Source organism: Notolepis coatsorum (assembly GCF_963971535.1).
Source record: "Notolepis coatsorum genome assembly, chromosome: 14".
Taxonomy (NCBI): domain Eukaryota; kingdom Metazoa; phylum Chordata; class Actinopteri; order Aulopiformes; family Paralepididae; genus Notolepis; species Notolepis coatsorum.
In genome coordinates, this window is record NC_140178.1 from 58,713,736 (window position 1) to 58,730,629 (window position 16,894).

The window sequence follows — 16,894 nt, forward strand, 5'->3', positions numbered from 1 at the left end:
AGTCCTCCTAGGTTCTTTATTAACGTTTCTTTTTTAGTTTTGGGGCCGATAATTAGAATTTCAGTTTTGTTCTCATTTAGTTTCAGGAAGTTCTTACTCATCCATTTATTTATTGCCAGTAAGCAGTCTGTAATGGAGCTGATCGCTGTATCATTTGGTTCAGCAGATATGTACAGTTGTGTATCATCCGCATAGCTATGGAAATCTACATTATGTTCTCTGATGATATCACCCAGCGGTAACATGTAAAGGGAGAAGAGTAAAGGACCTAAGCAACTCCCTTGTGCAACTCCATAGTTGTTGTCGTATATATCAGACATGTGCTCTCCTAGTCTAACATAGAATTTCCTCCCTCTGATGTATGTTTTGAACCAGCTTAGTACATGTTCTGAGAAACCGACAAGGTTTTCAAGACGATCGATTAGAATATCGTGATCGATTGTATCAAATGCTGCACTGAGATCTAGCAGGACAAGGATGGAGATCTTATTCTCGTCAGAGTTTAGCCTGAGGTCACTGATTATTTTGGTGAGGGCAGTTTCAGTGCTAATAAACACAATGTGAAAAATATATATTTGACAAAAATGTGTAGACAACTGCAGGAGTTCAGTTATTTTAGAAGGTCAGTGCATGCAGAATATTCTGCTATGAACATTCAATTGCAATTGTTAATGTAATTAAACTGGTAGTCTTACCCGTTTAAGGTTTAACAGAGTGACAGATTTAAGAAGGATTTGGGGTTGAAGGATATGGTTGTGCTATGCAGCTATGTGTGAACTTGAAGGAAGTCAGAGGATCAGGATGGTAAACAAGAATACCCTGAAGACTCTGGCAGGAGCACTCATTCAAGGGTACTACGACTATGCTTGCACCTCACTCATGGTACCAAAGCACCTCAAAGGCGCTAAAAACAAGATTACAAACAAATCACAAAACAAACTGGTCAGACTACTACTTGACCTTACTCCTAGAACCCACCTCACCCCTGCCCACTTTGACTACCTAGTGTAACGGATATGTACCGCGATAGTGTGACTACGGTACATGGAAGTAAAACTCACTCCCCAGAGGCATCCAAACTGAGCGCTTAGAGAGGAATTCCTTTCTTGGCGCAGCGGTTTGTGTTGCTGGCCCCGGTGCGGACGGATACCACGATCACAACACCAGAGGGAGCTCCACAAATCATGTTAAACCCAGATTCGGCTCAAACAAGGGACTAAACACGTTTCGCAATTATGCCACATCAATGTGGAACGCCCTACCCAAAGCTGTAAAGGAATGTGAATCACTACCCACTTTCAAAATCACTCTCAAAGAACACCTACGGGAGACTGCAATTCGAAACTGGCCCCTGTAAATGTCCTAACCCAACCCCCTCCAATGTACAGTAAATTACCTAGTATGGTTTTGTCAATATTCCAATGTACAGTTTTGCTTGTACAGTTGTACAGTGTGTCATGACATCTGTATAGTGATTCAGCTTAGTATGACCACTTGGTAGAGAACACAGCAACCTGACCTCATCCCAGCACAAAGATGTCAAATGTCCTGTTGGAAATCAGATAAAACCACAAGGACATTGTCCACCACTAATGGACACAGCTAGTGAGAGAGAGTAGCACATGTGTCTCATATCAGATGTATCCAGAAGACAGTGTATGTGGTATAAGATGATTCATGATTCATGTTATTCAGTTTGCATTTTGCAGATTAACTCGTTTTACCCACCCCCTCCTAATAGACAGTCTCCTCCCCACCGTATATATATTCTCTCCCCACCGCCGTATGTATATTTCTCAAATTCTCTCCCACCCACCCACCCCCTCCTAATGTACAGTCTCCTCCCCACCGTATGTATTCTCTCCGCACCGTATGTATATTTCTCTCCCACCCACCCACCCCCTCCTAATGTACAGTCTCCTCCCCATCATATGTATATACTCTCTGTCAGGATCTATGGGTAACAGTACTGTATATTTGCATTATCATATATGTCACAAATGTAACAGTACTATATACCTGTATGTCATGTATGTCCCTATGCTATGCCATAAATGTCATGATGTCATGTATGTTGTGTATGTCATAAATGTCACTATGAATTGAAAATGGGGGACCCTGATGTAAACAAGACGAAAGTCTTTCTCTGGTCTGCATCCCCTTAACAATTGTGTGTATTGAGCCGTACTGTATTGTACCCATTCTGCAATCTGTTAAATAAAGTTTTCATTCATTCATTGCACAATATAGTTTAAATGATAAGCCAAATTAAAATTAAGTAAAAGTAATAGGACTCGCAGCCTATTACTAACTTTATTAGTTGTCATTCCATTGGTGATAATAGTTGGCTAAGAGAAGACAAATGCTTATATAGAATACCAGTTGATTAATGCTCTCAAAGTGGCGCGTCCAGATTTCTTCCACATAAACGAGATTCACACGAGTAGGGGGTATCTGCAGAGGAGGGGTTGGAGGCGGTCTGGACAAGTATTAGTGGTCTGGACAAGTATTTGCACTACTGCGCACCATTTTCAACTTAACTTTCGTCTCGTTTACATAGGTACATAGACAGTAATGTTACATCTAGACATTTATGACATGTAATAATAGAGTAAACTTGTAAATAGACAGTAATGTTACATCTAGACATACCAGATAATAATAATAATAGTCCCTCAAACTGCAGGACATGTAAACAGTCAAGTTGCAGAACAACTGTTTGCACAAATGAGAAAGAACAATTACTTTTTAACGCAGCAACTACCATCGACCCATCTGTTCCTGATGAGAAACATCCTAGAATAAAGAAAAAAAGAAAAGCTCTTTTAAATGCGTTACTACTTGCCTTGTTGAACTTGTACTGGAGTGGCAAGAGGACTGCTGGACTCAGTGGACTCGGAGGCTTTGGAGGTAAAGCGAAACTGAGTTTGCTTTGGACGAGCTGCTGAAGCGGCATCTTTCTTCTCTTGGACGGCGGTGGCATGTTGCGTTGCAGGTAGATGAACAAGTTCCAACATGATACTGTTGTTGTCAAAATGATCCGTTTATAACGACTACTCGCGGGAACATTTCCGTGCGCGATTGCGCGTACTTCAGCCTCAGTGAGTGAGGTATCACGGCGTTATACCGAGTTATACCAGCACTGCAACACTGCCTAGAACACTTCAACAACAACAAAAACAAGAAGCGAATGGACAACATCAAAAAGTTATTTGGGACGACAGCGGTGGCAATAAACAGCTACCACCAGGCTGTATTGGGTACATTTTCTACTTGCACTTGCATTAAAGATATTTAATGCATTAATCCTGTTTTTAATTGATCTAGGAAATAATGTATAAATGTCTTCATTCATCAAGTTCACTGTTCCTTACTAAGCTGTGTTTGTCATCTGCTTACAGTGTCACTGGAAGCAGCTCAAGGTGTGCTCCCTGAAGCGGGTTCAGGTCTGCCCCCAGCAATGACAAGTAAGTGGAATTGCATGCCTGGGTCCTTAGAAAGTCTTAAAATGTCTTAAATTCAAGTTTAGCCGCCTTGACTGAAACCATGCATGATTTGTCCAATAATCATATTAAACTGCCACCCACCACCTTAAATAGTGAACTCTTAATTGCTCCAAGTCAAGAGTGCTAACTATTACACCATAGAACCTGGCTTCTGCAGCAGAAGCAGGCCTATAAAAACCTATGCCTACCTACAGTAATCCTTACCTCTACACTATTAGTTTTATTAAACATTGTTACTATTTCTCTTATATTTTTGTGTATGTCCATGTAACATTACTGTCTATTTACAAGTTTACTCTATTATTACATGTCATAAATGTCTAGATGTAACATTACTGTCTATGTACCTTAAACGAGACGAAAGTGAAGTTGAAAATGGTGCGCAGTAGTGCAAATACTTGTCCAGACCACTAATACTTGTCCAGACCGCCTCCAACCCGTCCAGCCTGGCTCTGCGGCTCTGCAGATACCCCCTATTGATTCACACACGAACCTACCTAGATTTGTTAGTCTGTTTCCTGTCGGTGATATTTAACTGTTACACCAATTTGGAAACTACTGCGGCAGGGAAACACGATAGTAAATTCCACACTTTTAGAACAGGTAAACCAATTATTCGTGAAATCCTTGTTTCGGCATAGAATAGAAAATCAAAGAGTTTTTGTATTTGCTCGCGAAGTCGATTTCTTTATTTTGGGAATGGGCTGTGTCTTGTCGGCATGTGCCCCATGTCAACTGCCTGTGACGTTATAGCGTTAGCTAGCTTAGCTAGTCGATACAGCATGGATGGATTAAAATGTTTTATGTACTAGCCTACACACATTACCAGGAAATAGCTAGCCAGTGAGTGAGAACCATTGTCACGTTTGGATAAAACTAGCAAATGATTTGGTGTTAGTTAACACACGCATACCCAGGCAGGTACTTGGGCTAGTGGTCCATCTCTGATCTGAGGCAACGTTAGCTCAGCTACTATGAGAGAGGCAGCCCTGTGCTGGACCCTCTCGCCAGACTCCATAGCCCTAGAATGACATTCCATGCATTGCATGTATTCCAGATACAGCCATAAAACGCTCAATGCAATTTGTTGAGGGGGTTTCACCCCTGTGGCATTCTAATTTGTCGCGCTCTGTGTGAACTAGGCGTCAACTCTTGTTGTCATAGTATCAAATCGCAATCGCGTTGACATTATGAGTTGAAGATGGGGGACCCTGATGTAAACAAGACGAAAGTACCCATTCTGCAATCTGTTAATACAATTTTCAATCAATCAATTCTGGCAGAACATTTATTTAGTAATATCTCCACCTTTCCACGAGATTCACGGGCTACATGTCGTACTTCCACATGTTGTGTACGCGACGGGATGACGGCGTGCCAAACACAGCAGTATTATCACATGAACACTTTGATTGATGAGCCAGGTGCGTTTATTGTCCAATTGGCCTCACTTTGTGATTAACAAATATTTTTCTTATTCAAAGAGGTTTTCATGTGATCTAAACAATCAATCCATGCCAAAGCTAGATATGTCAAAGGTGAAAGACTAGCATTCAACAGCCATGCTACTCACGGGAGTGCCTAGTATGGCCGCATTTATTGATTGATTGAAAACTGTATTAACAGATTGCAGAATGGGTACAGTACAGTGGGCCAGGTACAGTAGTACATACAATTGTTAAGGGGATGCAGACCAGAGAAAGACTTTCGTCTTGTTTACATCAGGGTCCCCCATTTTCAATTCATCATAACATATATGACGTCACACACACGACATACAGATAGACCGTACTGCTACATCTATACATTTATGACATACCAGATTTGCAAATACAGTACTGAAAAAAAACATAAGAAATGAGCTAAAACACCAGAATAGACAACGAAAAACAAAAACAAGAACAAAACAGACATCCTCCAATAGGCCTTCTTGTTTACGGCTTGACTACCACCGATGCACATCTGTAGCTCAAATTGTCCCATTAAAGACAGTAGTCACAAATCAAAACATGAAGCATTATGCACATTCAATTTGCTTTAGTGATTTATGATCACAGGGCCTTTAATTAATTTAACCCACAGTATCAGGGACTTCAACCCACAGTATCCTATTGAAAAATAAATTTCATGTACTATTGCTGATTGGCTCGAACACAGTGTGAGCAGCTTCACACTTTTATACTTGATGACATCACAAGTTTGATCTCCGGTTTCTGGCTTCATGAGAGAGAGGAGCTCATGTTCCCAATTAAAATATTGATTGAACTTTCCTGGGCTGTGGAAATAACATTGGAATTAATAATAATAATAATAATAATTCATTTAATTTATATAGCGCTTCTCAATAACCCGAAGTCGCTGACAGTAGTCGGGAGCAGGGGTACAAACAAAGAGACGAAAGCAAAGAAACAAAACAAAACAACAAAGAAACAAAAACAAAGGAACATGAGACCATGGGGGGAACGGGGGAGACAGCCTGATGGCTATTCATTCAGGTGGTGTTCCCCTTTAAACAGTTGTGTTTTGCGCTGCAATTTTGAATGTTTAAAAATACATTTAAATAAACAATATCTTAACATTTAGAAATTGCGGTGGAAATCACAGATCACTCTCTCTCTCGGATAGCGCAGGCAGCTGTGATGGCCAAGCTCCAAGGCTTTGAGTTCTGGAAAAGCACCCTGAAGCAGGCACGTTTTGTGGTGGCGCCCATGGTGGACCAGAGTGAGCTCGCCTGGCGCCTGCTGTGCCGTCGTCACGGCGCCCAGCTCTGTTACACGCCCATGCTGCATGCACAGGTGTTCGTGCGTGATGCCAACTACCGGAGGGACAACCTCTACAATGAGGTTTGCTCTGAAGACAGACCCCTCATCACACAGGTAAAGAGACACACACACATATGGTTGTGTTCTTTACCCCCACTCTTGTATATCCTGTATATGATTGTAGAAGTCAACATTCCAATAGACACATCGTCAAATTTGCAGATGATTCTGTAATTGTTAGTCTCTTGAGTGATAATGAGGCCAGCCATGGCCCAGTTGCGTGTGGCTTTTTCCAAATCCAACAGTGCAAAAATGCGGAAGCATTCGTCACCGCACGCCACTACGGTAAAGCGCCTTTCTTTTCAGGCCCGCTTTGGGAGCTGTCGCGCGGAAATAGGCTGTCTATTGCCATTCTCTTTGACAAACTCTAACCTTAACCAGCTCCTTAACAGCGCCTAAACTTAACCGTTCTAACCTTAACCAACTCCGAAACAATGCCTAACCTTAACCTTAACCTTAACCATGCCTAACCTTAACCATAGAAAGAATATTGCCATTCTCTTTGACAAACTCTAACCTTAACCAGCTCCTTAACAGCGCCTAAACTTAACCGTTCTAACCTTAACCAACTCCGAAACAATGCCTAACCTTAACCTTAACCTTAACCATGCCTAACCTTAACCGGCGAAAGAATACACGTTAAAAAAATAATCACGTTAAAAAAAAAATATTTGATGGGATTCGAACTCGCCAGCAAACGAGCCGTAGGATCCACAGCCATGCAGTCTTGCCAATTGAGCTATTTCTGGATACTGAATAAGGGGCGGTGACTTATATATATTGTTAAGGCGGGATCTCATGCGCGAGCACCTCGCGAGCACGCCGGCGCACGCACGCACCTGAGCGAGCACGCCGCCGCTGGGCGCTGCGTGAAGGAAAATGAAAGGCGCATTACCGCACGCCACTACGGTACCTCCGGTGACGAATGCGGAAGCATTTTTGCACAGTTGGATTTGGAAAAAGCAAAAGGCGGCCCAGTTGTAGATTGATTGATTGATTTATTGAAAACTTTATTAACAGATTGCAGAATGGGTACAATACAGTATGGCTCAATACAAAACAAACTGCTAAGAGGATGCAGACCAGAAAAAGACTTTCGTCTTGTTTACATCGGGGTCCCCCATTTTCAATTCATCATGACATTCATGACATACACGACAAACAGATATACAGAACTGTGTAGTAAAAAGAGATAATACAAAAAAATATACATCCGAAGTGCCTGGACTTATTTTATTTGGAATATAATGATTGTATACGCAAAAGTAGCCTAGTTTTAAGTTAAAATATTATAAATCTACATGCCTTGAGGATGTCAATTATTTTTAAGCTCAATAAACTCTTACCGGAATTTCTCTCATTTGACCGGTAGATTTAAATCTACCAGACCCTGAGACCGGCAACAATTTTTTCTAACGGAAACCCTGGTGGTCGCAGAGGGTTCACGTTAGGTCGAGTTGAAAATGTAACGTTAATAAATGCTCTGGAGCAATCTCTCTCTCTGTCTCTCGGATCAATCTAATAAAATAATTAACACATGTATATGTTGTCATTTTAAACAACTCACCATTCATTCATTCATACATTATGCATCAGCAGCAGCGAAATTAATGTTATAGTTCACAACACAGCAGCGCGTTTTGAAGCGCTATTATCATCTCAGCAAGGCAGCACCGTCAATACTTTCCGTAGCCGCATTTCTCGGAGACACAGGAACACAGCATCGCTGTGTTGAGAGAGCGAGAGAGAGCGAGAGAGAGAGACTCACTGTTTAGTTTAAACGTCCAGGGCAGGAGGGCTTGATAAAGTGTATAATCCACTGTCCCACAGTCCCAGACTGTTGATGTATATCCAGACCACTGTCCAGACTGCATCCGCCATATTATAGCTTCTTGTTAGCCAAGTGTTAGCTTAGCACCACACAACACAAGTACTGTGATGATTTCTTTGCCCATTTCCGCGTCGAACAGACTGCAAACTACCTGGCGTTCTATCGCCATGCTCTAAGACAAACTCTAACCTTAACCAATTTTGAAAGAGTGCCTAAGCTTAACCGTCGAAAGAACTTGCCGTCACGCTCTAAGACAAATAGCTGCATCACAACAACACAAGTTACACAACAGCTACAACAGAAACTGGCGTCGGCCAATCAGAGAGCGTCTCCGCGAAATGCGGCTACGAAAAAAAAACTGACGTCGGCCAATCAGAGAGCGTCTCCGCGAAATGCGGCTACGGAAATTATAGACGCTGCTAAGGCTGCTGGCTTAGACCGCTTCAAATCGCGCCCGGCTTCCATCATAAACATCATATTTCAACGCACAGCGCGTTACGCACTGATTGGCTGCGACGGATACAGCGATGAAACAGTGCACAGCGTGCACGCGCACTCAGAGCGCTATTGCGTCTAGCCCGAGACGAGAGAAATAAGGCTAGGAGAAATGCGGCTACGGTAACGGAACGTGAGTCACTTCCTGTTCAGGAAAACGATTATTTATATTTGATATTATTAACGTTATATTGTGCATTGGAAACACAAACATACTTAAAATGAGTAAATATTATTCATTTTAACACTTTGACTGCCGGGAAACGCTTTACAGCGTCATTCCCGGCCATGCTCAAGTTACAAAAATCTGCGATCGGATTCATATTTCCCCTCCGCTGGCCTGAGATCCACCAGGAGGACCCACTGAGCTCTCTGGCGGTTCAGGAGCGCCATCTGGTGGCCGATCGGCGCAATCGCCAAACAGGAAGTGCTATGGAGGTTGTGCTGGTCGGCCATATTACTTCCGGGCACTCTGTTTGGCTCCCGGGACTCGATCTCGACACAATACATAGCGATCGATTGCCAATAACTCGATAAACAACATGATTTGGACATATATACTATTATTAGGGGTGCACCGATATATCGGTCGGGTATCGGTATCGGCCGATAAGTGCCTTGTTAGTCGCGATAAATACCCATCAATTTGTGTAGCGTCAAAAGTTCACTCAAGACCTACCTGCACAACGCCCGCCGTCCCCCACACACACACACAATCTACTGCATCAAAGTAACTACTTATGATTAACAAGGCATTCGTTTTGTGGCATTAGCGTTATATAGTTAGTGTTACACGGACAATAACATCAGCATATTATTATTACCCATAGCAGCAAGGCATTACTCCGAGTCCGTTCATTAGCTCGGTTCCATTCCGTTGCTCATTCCGTACCCAACTACACATTCTGCAATCTGTTAATAAAGTTTTCAACCAGACAAATGTATAGAAAGGCTTTGTTTTATTATAACATTTGTTGCAGTAAAATCATTATGTCTCATTTGGTCATGCGTGGAGCGCCGGTCGGCGGGCCGGGCAGCTAACGTAGCTACGTTATTAGCTATTAGATGCAAGACTAACGTTACTGGTGAAAATGTGATTTGCGTTGGAATACTCCTTTGTCAACTTACTGTAATTTGCTTGCAGGTCTGCAGTCATTATTGCTGCATTATGAATACCCCCAACTTTAGCCAAGGTAACGTTATGGCTAAACCTTTAACAATAGTTAACGCTAGCTTTCGGTTAGCTGTTCAATGCTATTAATAACACAACTCCCCGCAACACCCTCTCTCGGGAAGATGGCATTGAAGAAAGTATCTGCTGTTAAAATGAAGTGTTACACGTTCAATAACAAGCATATTATTTACCCGAACATAGCAGTAAACAAGGCATTACTCCGTTAGTCCGTTCATAGCTCGGTTCCATTCCGTTGCTCATTCCGTACCCAACTACACATTCTGCAATCTGTTAATAAAGTTTTCAACCAGACAAATGTATAGAAAGGCTTTGTTTTATTATAACATTTGTTGCAGTAAAATCATTATGTCTCATTTGGTCATGCGTGGAGCGCCGGTCGGCGGGCCGGGCAGCTAACGTAGCTACGTTAAGTGTGTTCTGCTCTCGCAAACAGAACAATGGCGGCATGCCCGGAAGTAGAAAAATTTATAAACGCTTGCCGATTGGTCGGCAAGCGGGAGGTGGGTGCTAGCGGTGTGGCGTAATTGGCAGAATCGACTGTCAATCAAAATGGTTCCATTGCATTGGTTGAAAGCTCTGGTTGAGAGAATAGTATCCCGCTGCAGGCCGCAAGAATGGTTCCATTGCATTGGTTGAAAGCTCTGGTTGAGAAAATAGTATCCCTCTGCAGGCCGCAAGACGATACTGGGAGAGAGATAGTGATACCATAAACATATTTCTTGATGTTTCCTTTTTTTAAGTAAGTAAAGAGGCCTACAAATACAAACATACACATACAAATATACAGTAGTTTCATTAATTTTTTTTTTTTTTTTTTTTTTTTTACAAATACTTATATACAAATATACAAATATCGGTATCGGTATCGGCCGATAGTGTTAGTTGAACAATCGGTATCGGTATCGGCGGCCAATTTTCATATCGGTGCATCCCTAACTATTATACAAGCTGGAAATGGACCCGATATTTCTACATACCATAATAGGTAAATGACTGTTCCACGCTCATCGCCCAACGGCGCGAGGAGGATACGTTAAGATTCAGCGTTATTTTTGATCGTATTCCATATAAACTGTTATGATGAACATATCACCCACACTAGATGAATTATAAACGATCCCCCGCCCATCCGGTCATCATCAGATCATACGTAGATCATTCTAGAAGTACGTCCAATTGAAATTTTTTATATCGCCCCGATTGCCATCAAACTGTATTTCATCATCAATATAATGCATTTGGGGCTATATATCACGTTCTGGAGAAAGCTGCAGAAAGAGATGAAAACATACTTATACATTAGACCATACTTTACTATGAATATGTGAATGAAAAAGTTTAACGTTGCTACACAATGGACAATACATATAGGACTTTGAATGGGCCCTAATAATGGCAATGTAGCAATAGAATTTAAAAAGTTATAGCCCTGCAAAGAAGGGGAATTTCTCCATAGACAAATAGCGCTGGCAATCCACAGTCATTTTCCGGATTTCTGGCCGGCACCCATAGTGTTAAACATGTTTATATTATTTATAGGGCTATAAAACAAAAAACAAAAAAAAATATTTCTTGTTCATCTCTCTTTTAACCAGGGTTAACCAGGGGGGTCGGCGCCCGAGCACCCCTAGTGGCGAGCCGCCACTGACCACAGTACTGGCAAAACGGGAGGAGCCTACAGTAAAAACAAATGCCCTTCATCCCAATCCACCCACACCGGATTTCTTTTTAACATGATTGGCGCAGATGTCACACGACCAGAAACGTCAGTGGCCAATCAGATCGCAGAACGCGAACGCGGAACTGGAAATCCATTGGTAAAAGTTATCAGGCGACCTGGCCTGCTTCTAAGTTCAGTGGCCTGACTGCATTACATTTTTTTTATTTCTTTTTTTGATCATCTGGCGACCCCCCCGCGGCGGCTCCCACTTTGGGAACCCCTGCTCTACTCTAAGCCATCTTAGGTTGTCAAAATGTGCAGGGTAAGGTGGGTTTTGTGAGTTAAGCCTAGGGCTGCGCGATTTTGGGAAATAATCTAATTGCGATTTTTCTGACAGATATTGCGATTGCGATTAAATTTGCGATCATAATAATTTTTTTTAAGCAGCCCCACAGAGGTTTATTGTAAAATGTGGCTTGCATCTGGCCTACACGTGGGTCTGTTCGGGACACCGAGCCTGAAAATGTTTCTTTTTACCTGGGAATCGACACCGGTACCCAACGGTACCTTTTTTTCTGTACTTTACTCTCCCTCTCTGAAGTCTAAACTTCACAACACACAATCTAAAACCCCTTACCTCCCTCTCCCAAACTGTTCCTACAACAATAACAACAACTTGCAAAGGAGATCTTGTATCTCAATGGGACTTCCTGGTTAAAAAAAAAAAAAAAAAAAACATTTTTTTTTGCGATTTGCTAATTGCATCATTTCAAATCGCGATTTTGATTTAAAATCGATTAATCGTTCAGCCCTAGTTAAGCCCAAGCAGTAGTCTGAACAGTTTGTTTTGTGATGTTTGTAGCCTTGTTTTAAGGGCCTTTGAGGTGCTTTGGTACCATGGGGTGCAAGCATAGTCTTCTTGAATGAGTGCTGAATGAGTGCTCCTGTTAGAGTCTTCAAGGTATTCTTGTTTACCAGAGAGGAGATCCGGTACAAGAATCTTGTTCGTTGGTTGACTTTTTTGATTACATTGGTTGCCATTTTGTCACATGAAATATTTGCCTCTAGGATGGAACCCAGGTAGGTCATTTGAGGGATGCACCGAAATTTCGGCCACCGAAAGTTTTCGGCCGAAAATGGCCAAAAATGGCCTTTCGGCTTTTGGCCGAAAGAGTTTTTTCACCGAAACAGAAACAACCTGTAACCTAACGCGTGTTGTTGTGATGATGTCATCAAAACGCGGATTCAGTCATTACATGCGCGCTGTGAGCTCTTCAGTCCTGCGTGATACTCCTCTTGGGACTCGGGAGCAGGGCTCCAGACTAACTTTTTTCACCACCGTCCCAGAACCGTCCCGAAATACAATTATAACCGTCCCAAAGTGAATGTAACCGTCCCAAAAATCAAATGTAGTTTCTTTACTTTGGTTTTGTCGTCTATAGTTGTTATTGCCATAAGAAACACCATTCAGAGAAGGGGAGAATAAATTGATTTAGTCAAAAGGCTCCCATGGTGGAAAGATTTCACAAGAATAATTATGATTAAAAATAAATATAAAAAAAAAGTGTTTAACAAGGTGCTAGTATAGGGATATTTGGTCACGGTGCTGTTATAGTCAACCAATTGGAGCCATGTTGATTATTCCTTCCATAGGAAAATATATTTAAATGTATTTTATTTCGTTTTAGTTTTTTTTGTTATTACAAATGTGTGTTTATGGTTGAAAATGTTAGAGATAAATAAAGATCAAATCAAATCTAACTGAATAAGTTATCCCTCTTCTAACAAGAAAGAAAAACGTAGTTTAGCTTTAAACTACATAATGTCATTGCGTCCAGAGATTCCACCTTTGATAACTAAAGTAATGACACTTGACTAGTAATGAAACATGTCCCTTAGATCGCGCTGTCCTCCTGGTCGATATTGATAATTGCTGCTAAATTCCAGCGGGCCCTCCTCACTGAATATGGATTCATTGTGTAGCTGAAGTGAAGTTTGCCTATAGCCTGTCGTCTATTTCTCCGCGTTCGTTTAGATAAATGTAACGTTATGCCAATTAACTCGCAATGGTAGTTTAAACTAACATTACGTGTTAGTCAGCGTTTCCGTTAGCCGGTAATTACCGGTATTTGTCCGGCAAAATCTCTTGAAGTCCGACATATTTAATTTCTCCGGTCTTAATGTCCGGTGAAAATAATTCCCTGAGTCTAAGCACAATTTGATTATTTGAATTGTATTAAAATAGGCTAAAATTAAATAGCCTATGCGATGAACGAAACGATCATTACATTTGTTTCCTCGTTGTTTCTAATAATGACAACGACGTTGTCAGCGAGAGCTTTAAAAACATAGGTCTCGGTTCGCTTCATCGGACCAAACGCGAACCAAATATAGGAAGTGATTATTATTACCACTGCTCGCAGCACTCACTGCAAAACAAGCACACTGCATCTAATCTCTCTATCTATCTATCTATCTATCTATCTATCTATCTCTCTCTCTCTCTATCTATCTATCTATCTATCTATGTCTGTGCATCTTGGGAAGAAGGAAGAAAAAACGCGGCTTATTATTATTACCGAGGCGCGCGGCTTATTATATTATTAAAACGGCTACTTGTGGGCACTCATAAAAACACCGTGGTCTAATAATAATAAATAATAATTTATAATAATAATAATGTTTAGCGAGAGGATGGTGGTAATGTGCTTCAATAGAACAATGGATCAATGCCATGTCAAAACTCGGCTCCGCTGATCTGGGCTCCGCAGTACACACCCAGACACACACACACGCGCGCGCGCACACACAGGATCGCAGCCACACACACATTTCCACTGTCCAATAGACAAGCGCCCTTTTCGACCGCGTGACATTGAGGTGGAGAGAGTAGTCACGCAAACCACGATAATGTTGCAGTCTCTCTGCTTTCTCAGTTCTTCGCTTGATATAATTAATACAAATGTCCAATATAACGGAATTCGTTAGCTCATAAAAATGTGATTATAACAGACTGCTGTTTATTGTCGGACCGACTGCCACATACGCGGTCTATTTTATTTCAAGTCAGCAGCAGCACGGAGACGGAGTATCGAGGGACTTATTTTATTTGGAATATATTAATGACTGTATACGCAAAAGTAGCCTAGTTTTAAGTAATAATATTATAAATCTACATGCCTTGAGGATGACATTCTTTATATAGCCTGCCTATCAATTTTTTTAAAGCTCAATAAACTATGACCGGAATTAATCTCATTTGTCCGGTAGTTGAAATCTTGCAGGTCACGGAGACCGGCAACAATTTTTTCTAACGGAAACCCTGGTGTTAGTATAGAATCGAATAGAAATCCTTTAATAATCCCGAGGGAAATTCGGCACTACAGAGCAGACTATGTATCGCTCACATTGAACAACAATAAACATTTAGGTCAATAGGACTAAAATAGGAATAACAATATAATAATATTAAAAATAAGAATAAAATAGTGTGAACTATGGATTAATCAGTGGCAGTCTGATACGTTAGTCAGTAACGTTAGCTAGCAATAAGCAGCTATAACTAGAACGCGTCGATAACTGTATACAGTTCCAATAGACTAACATTACACTTCTGTGATTTAAATGTGTCCTCACCTTAGACTCGGGGGTAGTATTGCTGGATGCAGTTCCCTGTTGGTCATTTTGGGTCTGTGTTTATCCTCTTCAAATAGCGCAGCATGTTTGCGGTGCTCTCTTCACTGAGAGGATGCCACATGCCACAGTATAGCGCACGTTTTTTTTTTTTTTTATAACATTCTGATATTTCCGCGGTTCTTGTACAGTGGTCTCGTGCCGTGCGACTGTCAATTACCAGCTGTCATTCACTGTGTCAACCAGGGTTAAATACCAGTGGAGAAAGCCTAGGTAAGAGAGATTTCCCTCACCTGTTAACACGTTTTTCTTTTTCGATGCAAGATTCATTTGGGGTGTGACGCTGCTGCAGCGCGACTGGCTGAGGAGAGGTGGGTAGGAACTTGATGCTGGATTAGCGTATCGCTGCGTTGGGAGGCGGAGATAGTCATTGGATTTGGCAAATCACGCTACGTTTAGACTTCAGTGAACTTAGTCAGCACGAGACATTCACCATTTGACAGCAATATATGCGCGCACTGACAGTCGGCCAATTGACATTTCCTGTGAAAAATAAAATCCTCTCCGTCCCGGTTGCGTCCCAGCAAAGATTTCTGTTCGTCCCAAATCAATATTTGATCGTCCCCGGGACGACGGGACATCGTTAGTCTCGAGCCCTGCTGTTTCTATGTCTTTAACATGCTTTATCCTTATTTACTATATGCCCGTCGCGGTTAATCACTGAGTGATCTAATATGCATATTATTCAGAGCGAGAGGGGGAGGGATTGTGTTTCTCACATTGACGCTGTCTGTCGCGCGTCTACTGTGCCAAAGTCAAGAGAGCGCGTTCATCTGGGGACTAGAAAGGTGCCGCCTCTCTCTCTCTCTCTCTCTCACTCTCTCTCTCTCTCTCTCTCTCTCTCTCTCTCTCTCTCTCTCTCTCTCTCTCTCTCTCTCTCTCTCTCTCTCTCTCTCTCTCTCTCTCTCTCTCTCTCTCTCTCTCTGATTGATTGATTGAAAACTTTATTAACAGATTGCAGAATGGGTACAATACAGTACAGCTCAATACACACAATTGTTAAGGGGATGCAGACCAGAGAAAGACTTTCGTCTTGTTTACATCAGGGTCCCCCATTTTCAATTAATCAGGACATATATGACATACATGACATACAGATAGACAGTACTGCTACATCTATACATTTATGACATACCAGATTTGCAAATACAGTACTGTTTGTGATACAAAAAGACCCATAATAGTGATTATTTATTATTTAAGTTAAGTTTTGCCATAATCATATATTTTTCCATAATCAGGTAGCTGAACAACATTGGTAAAAAAAATTCTATTCTATGAATCATTTTCGGCATTCGGTTTTCGGCCAACTGTTTCCTATTTTCGGTATCGGTTTCGGCCAAGAATTTCCCATTCGGTGCATCCCATCTTTCCTTATGACAATAATGTCCCCAACTGTAACAGGGAAGCCGTTGGCCTTGCTGAGTTTGTTATTTGATCCGAAGAGAATGGACTCTGTTTTACCCAGGTGTAATGATAGTTTGTCATCAGATTCTACAGAGTTCTGAGCTGAGGGCTTTTTAAACCTGCAACTTGTCCCTGTCAGAGACCAGCTGTCTGCTGTGGGATATTGTGGATATCCTGAAGAACGTTCTCAGTCAACTGAGGCCCAGTTAATAACAAGGTTTATTAACCAGACAGATAGAAATATACACATAGTATTTAGGGAGAGAATGGCTGAGGCTCTCGCCC

General features: G+C 41.6%; 1 protein-coding gene across 1 annotated transcript in view; it reads left to right on the forward strand.

The window, feature by feature from the left end:
- The first annotated feature begins 4,056 nt into the window (after nucleotides 1-4,056).
- dus1l (dihydrouridine synthase 1-like) overlaps nucleotides 4,057-16,894 on the forward strand; it is a 165,206-nt gene continuing 152,368 nt past the window's right edge. Inside the window, exons 1-2 of the mRNA XM_084329603.1 lie at nucleotides 4,057-4,109; nucleotides 6,132-6,382. Of these exons, the coding sequence (XP_084185729.1) occupies nucleotides 6,146-6,382 (237 nt within the window). The 5' untranslated portion in view covers nucleotides 4,057-4,109; nucleotides 6,132-6,145. The remainder of the gene's footprint in view (nucleotides 4,110-6,131; nucleotides 6,383-16,894) is intronic.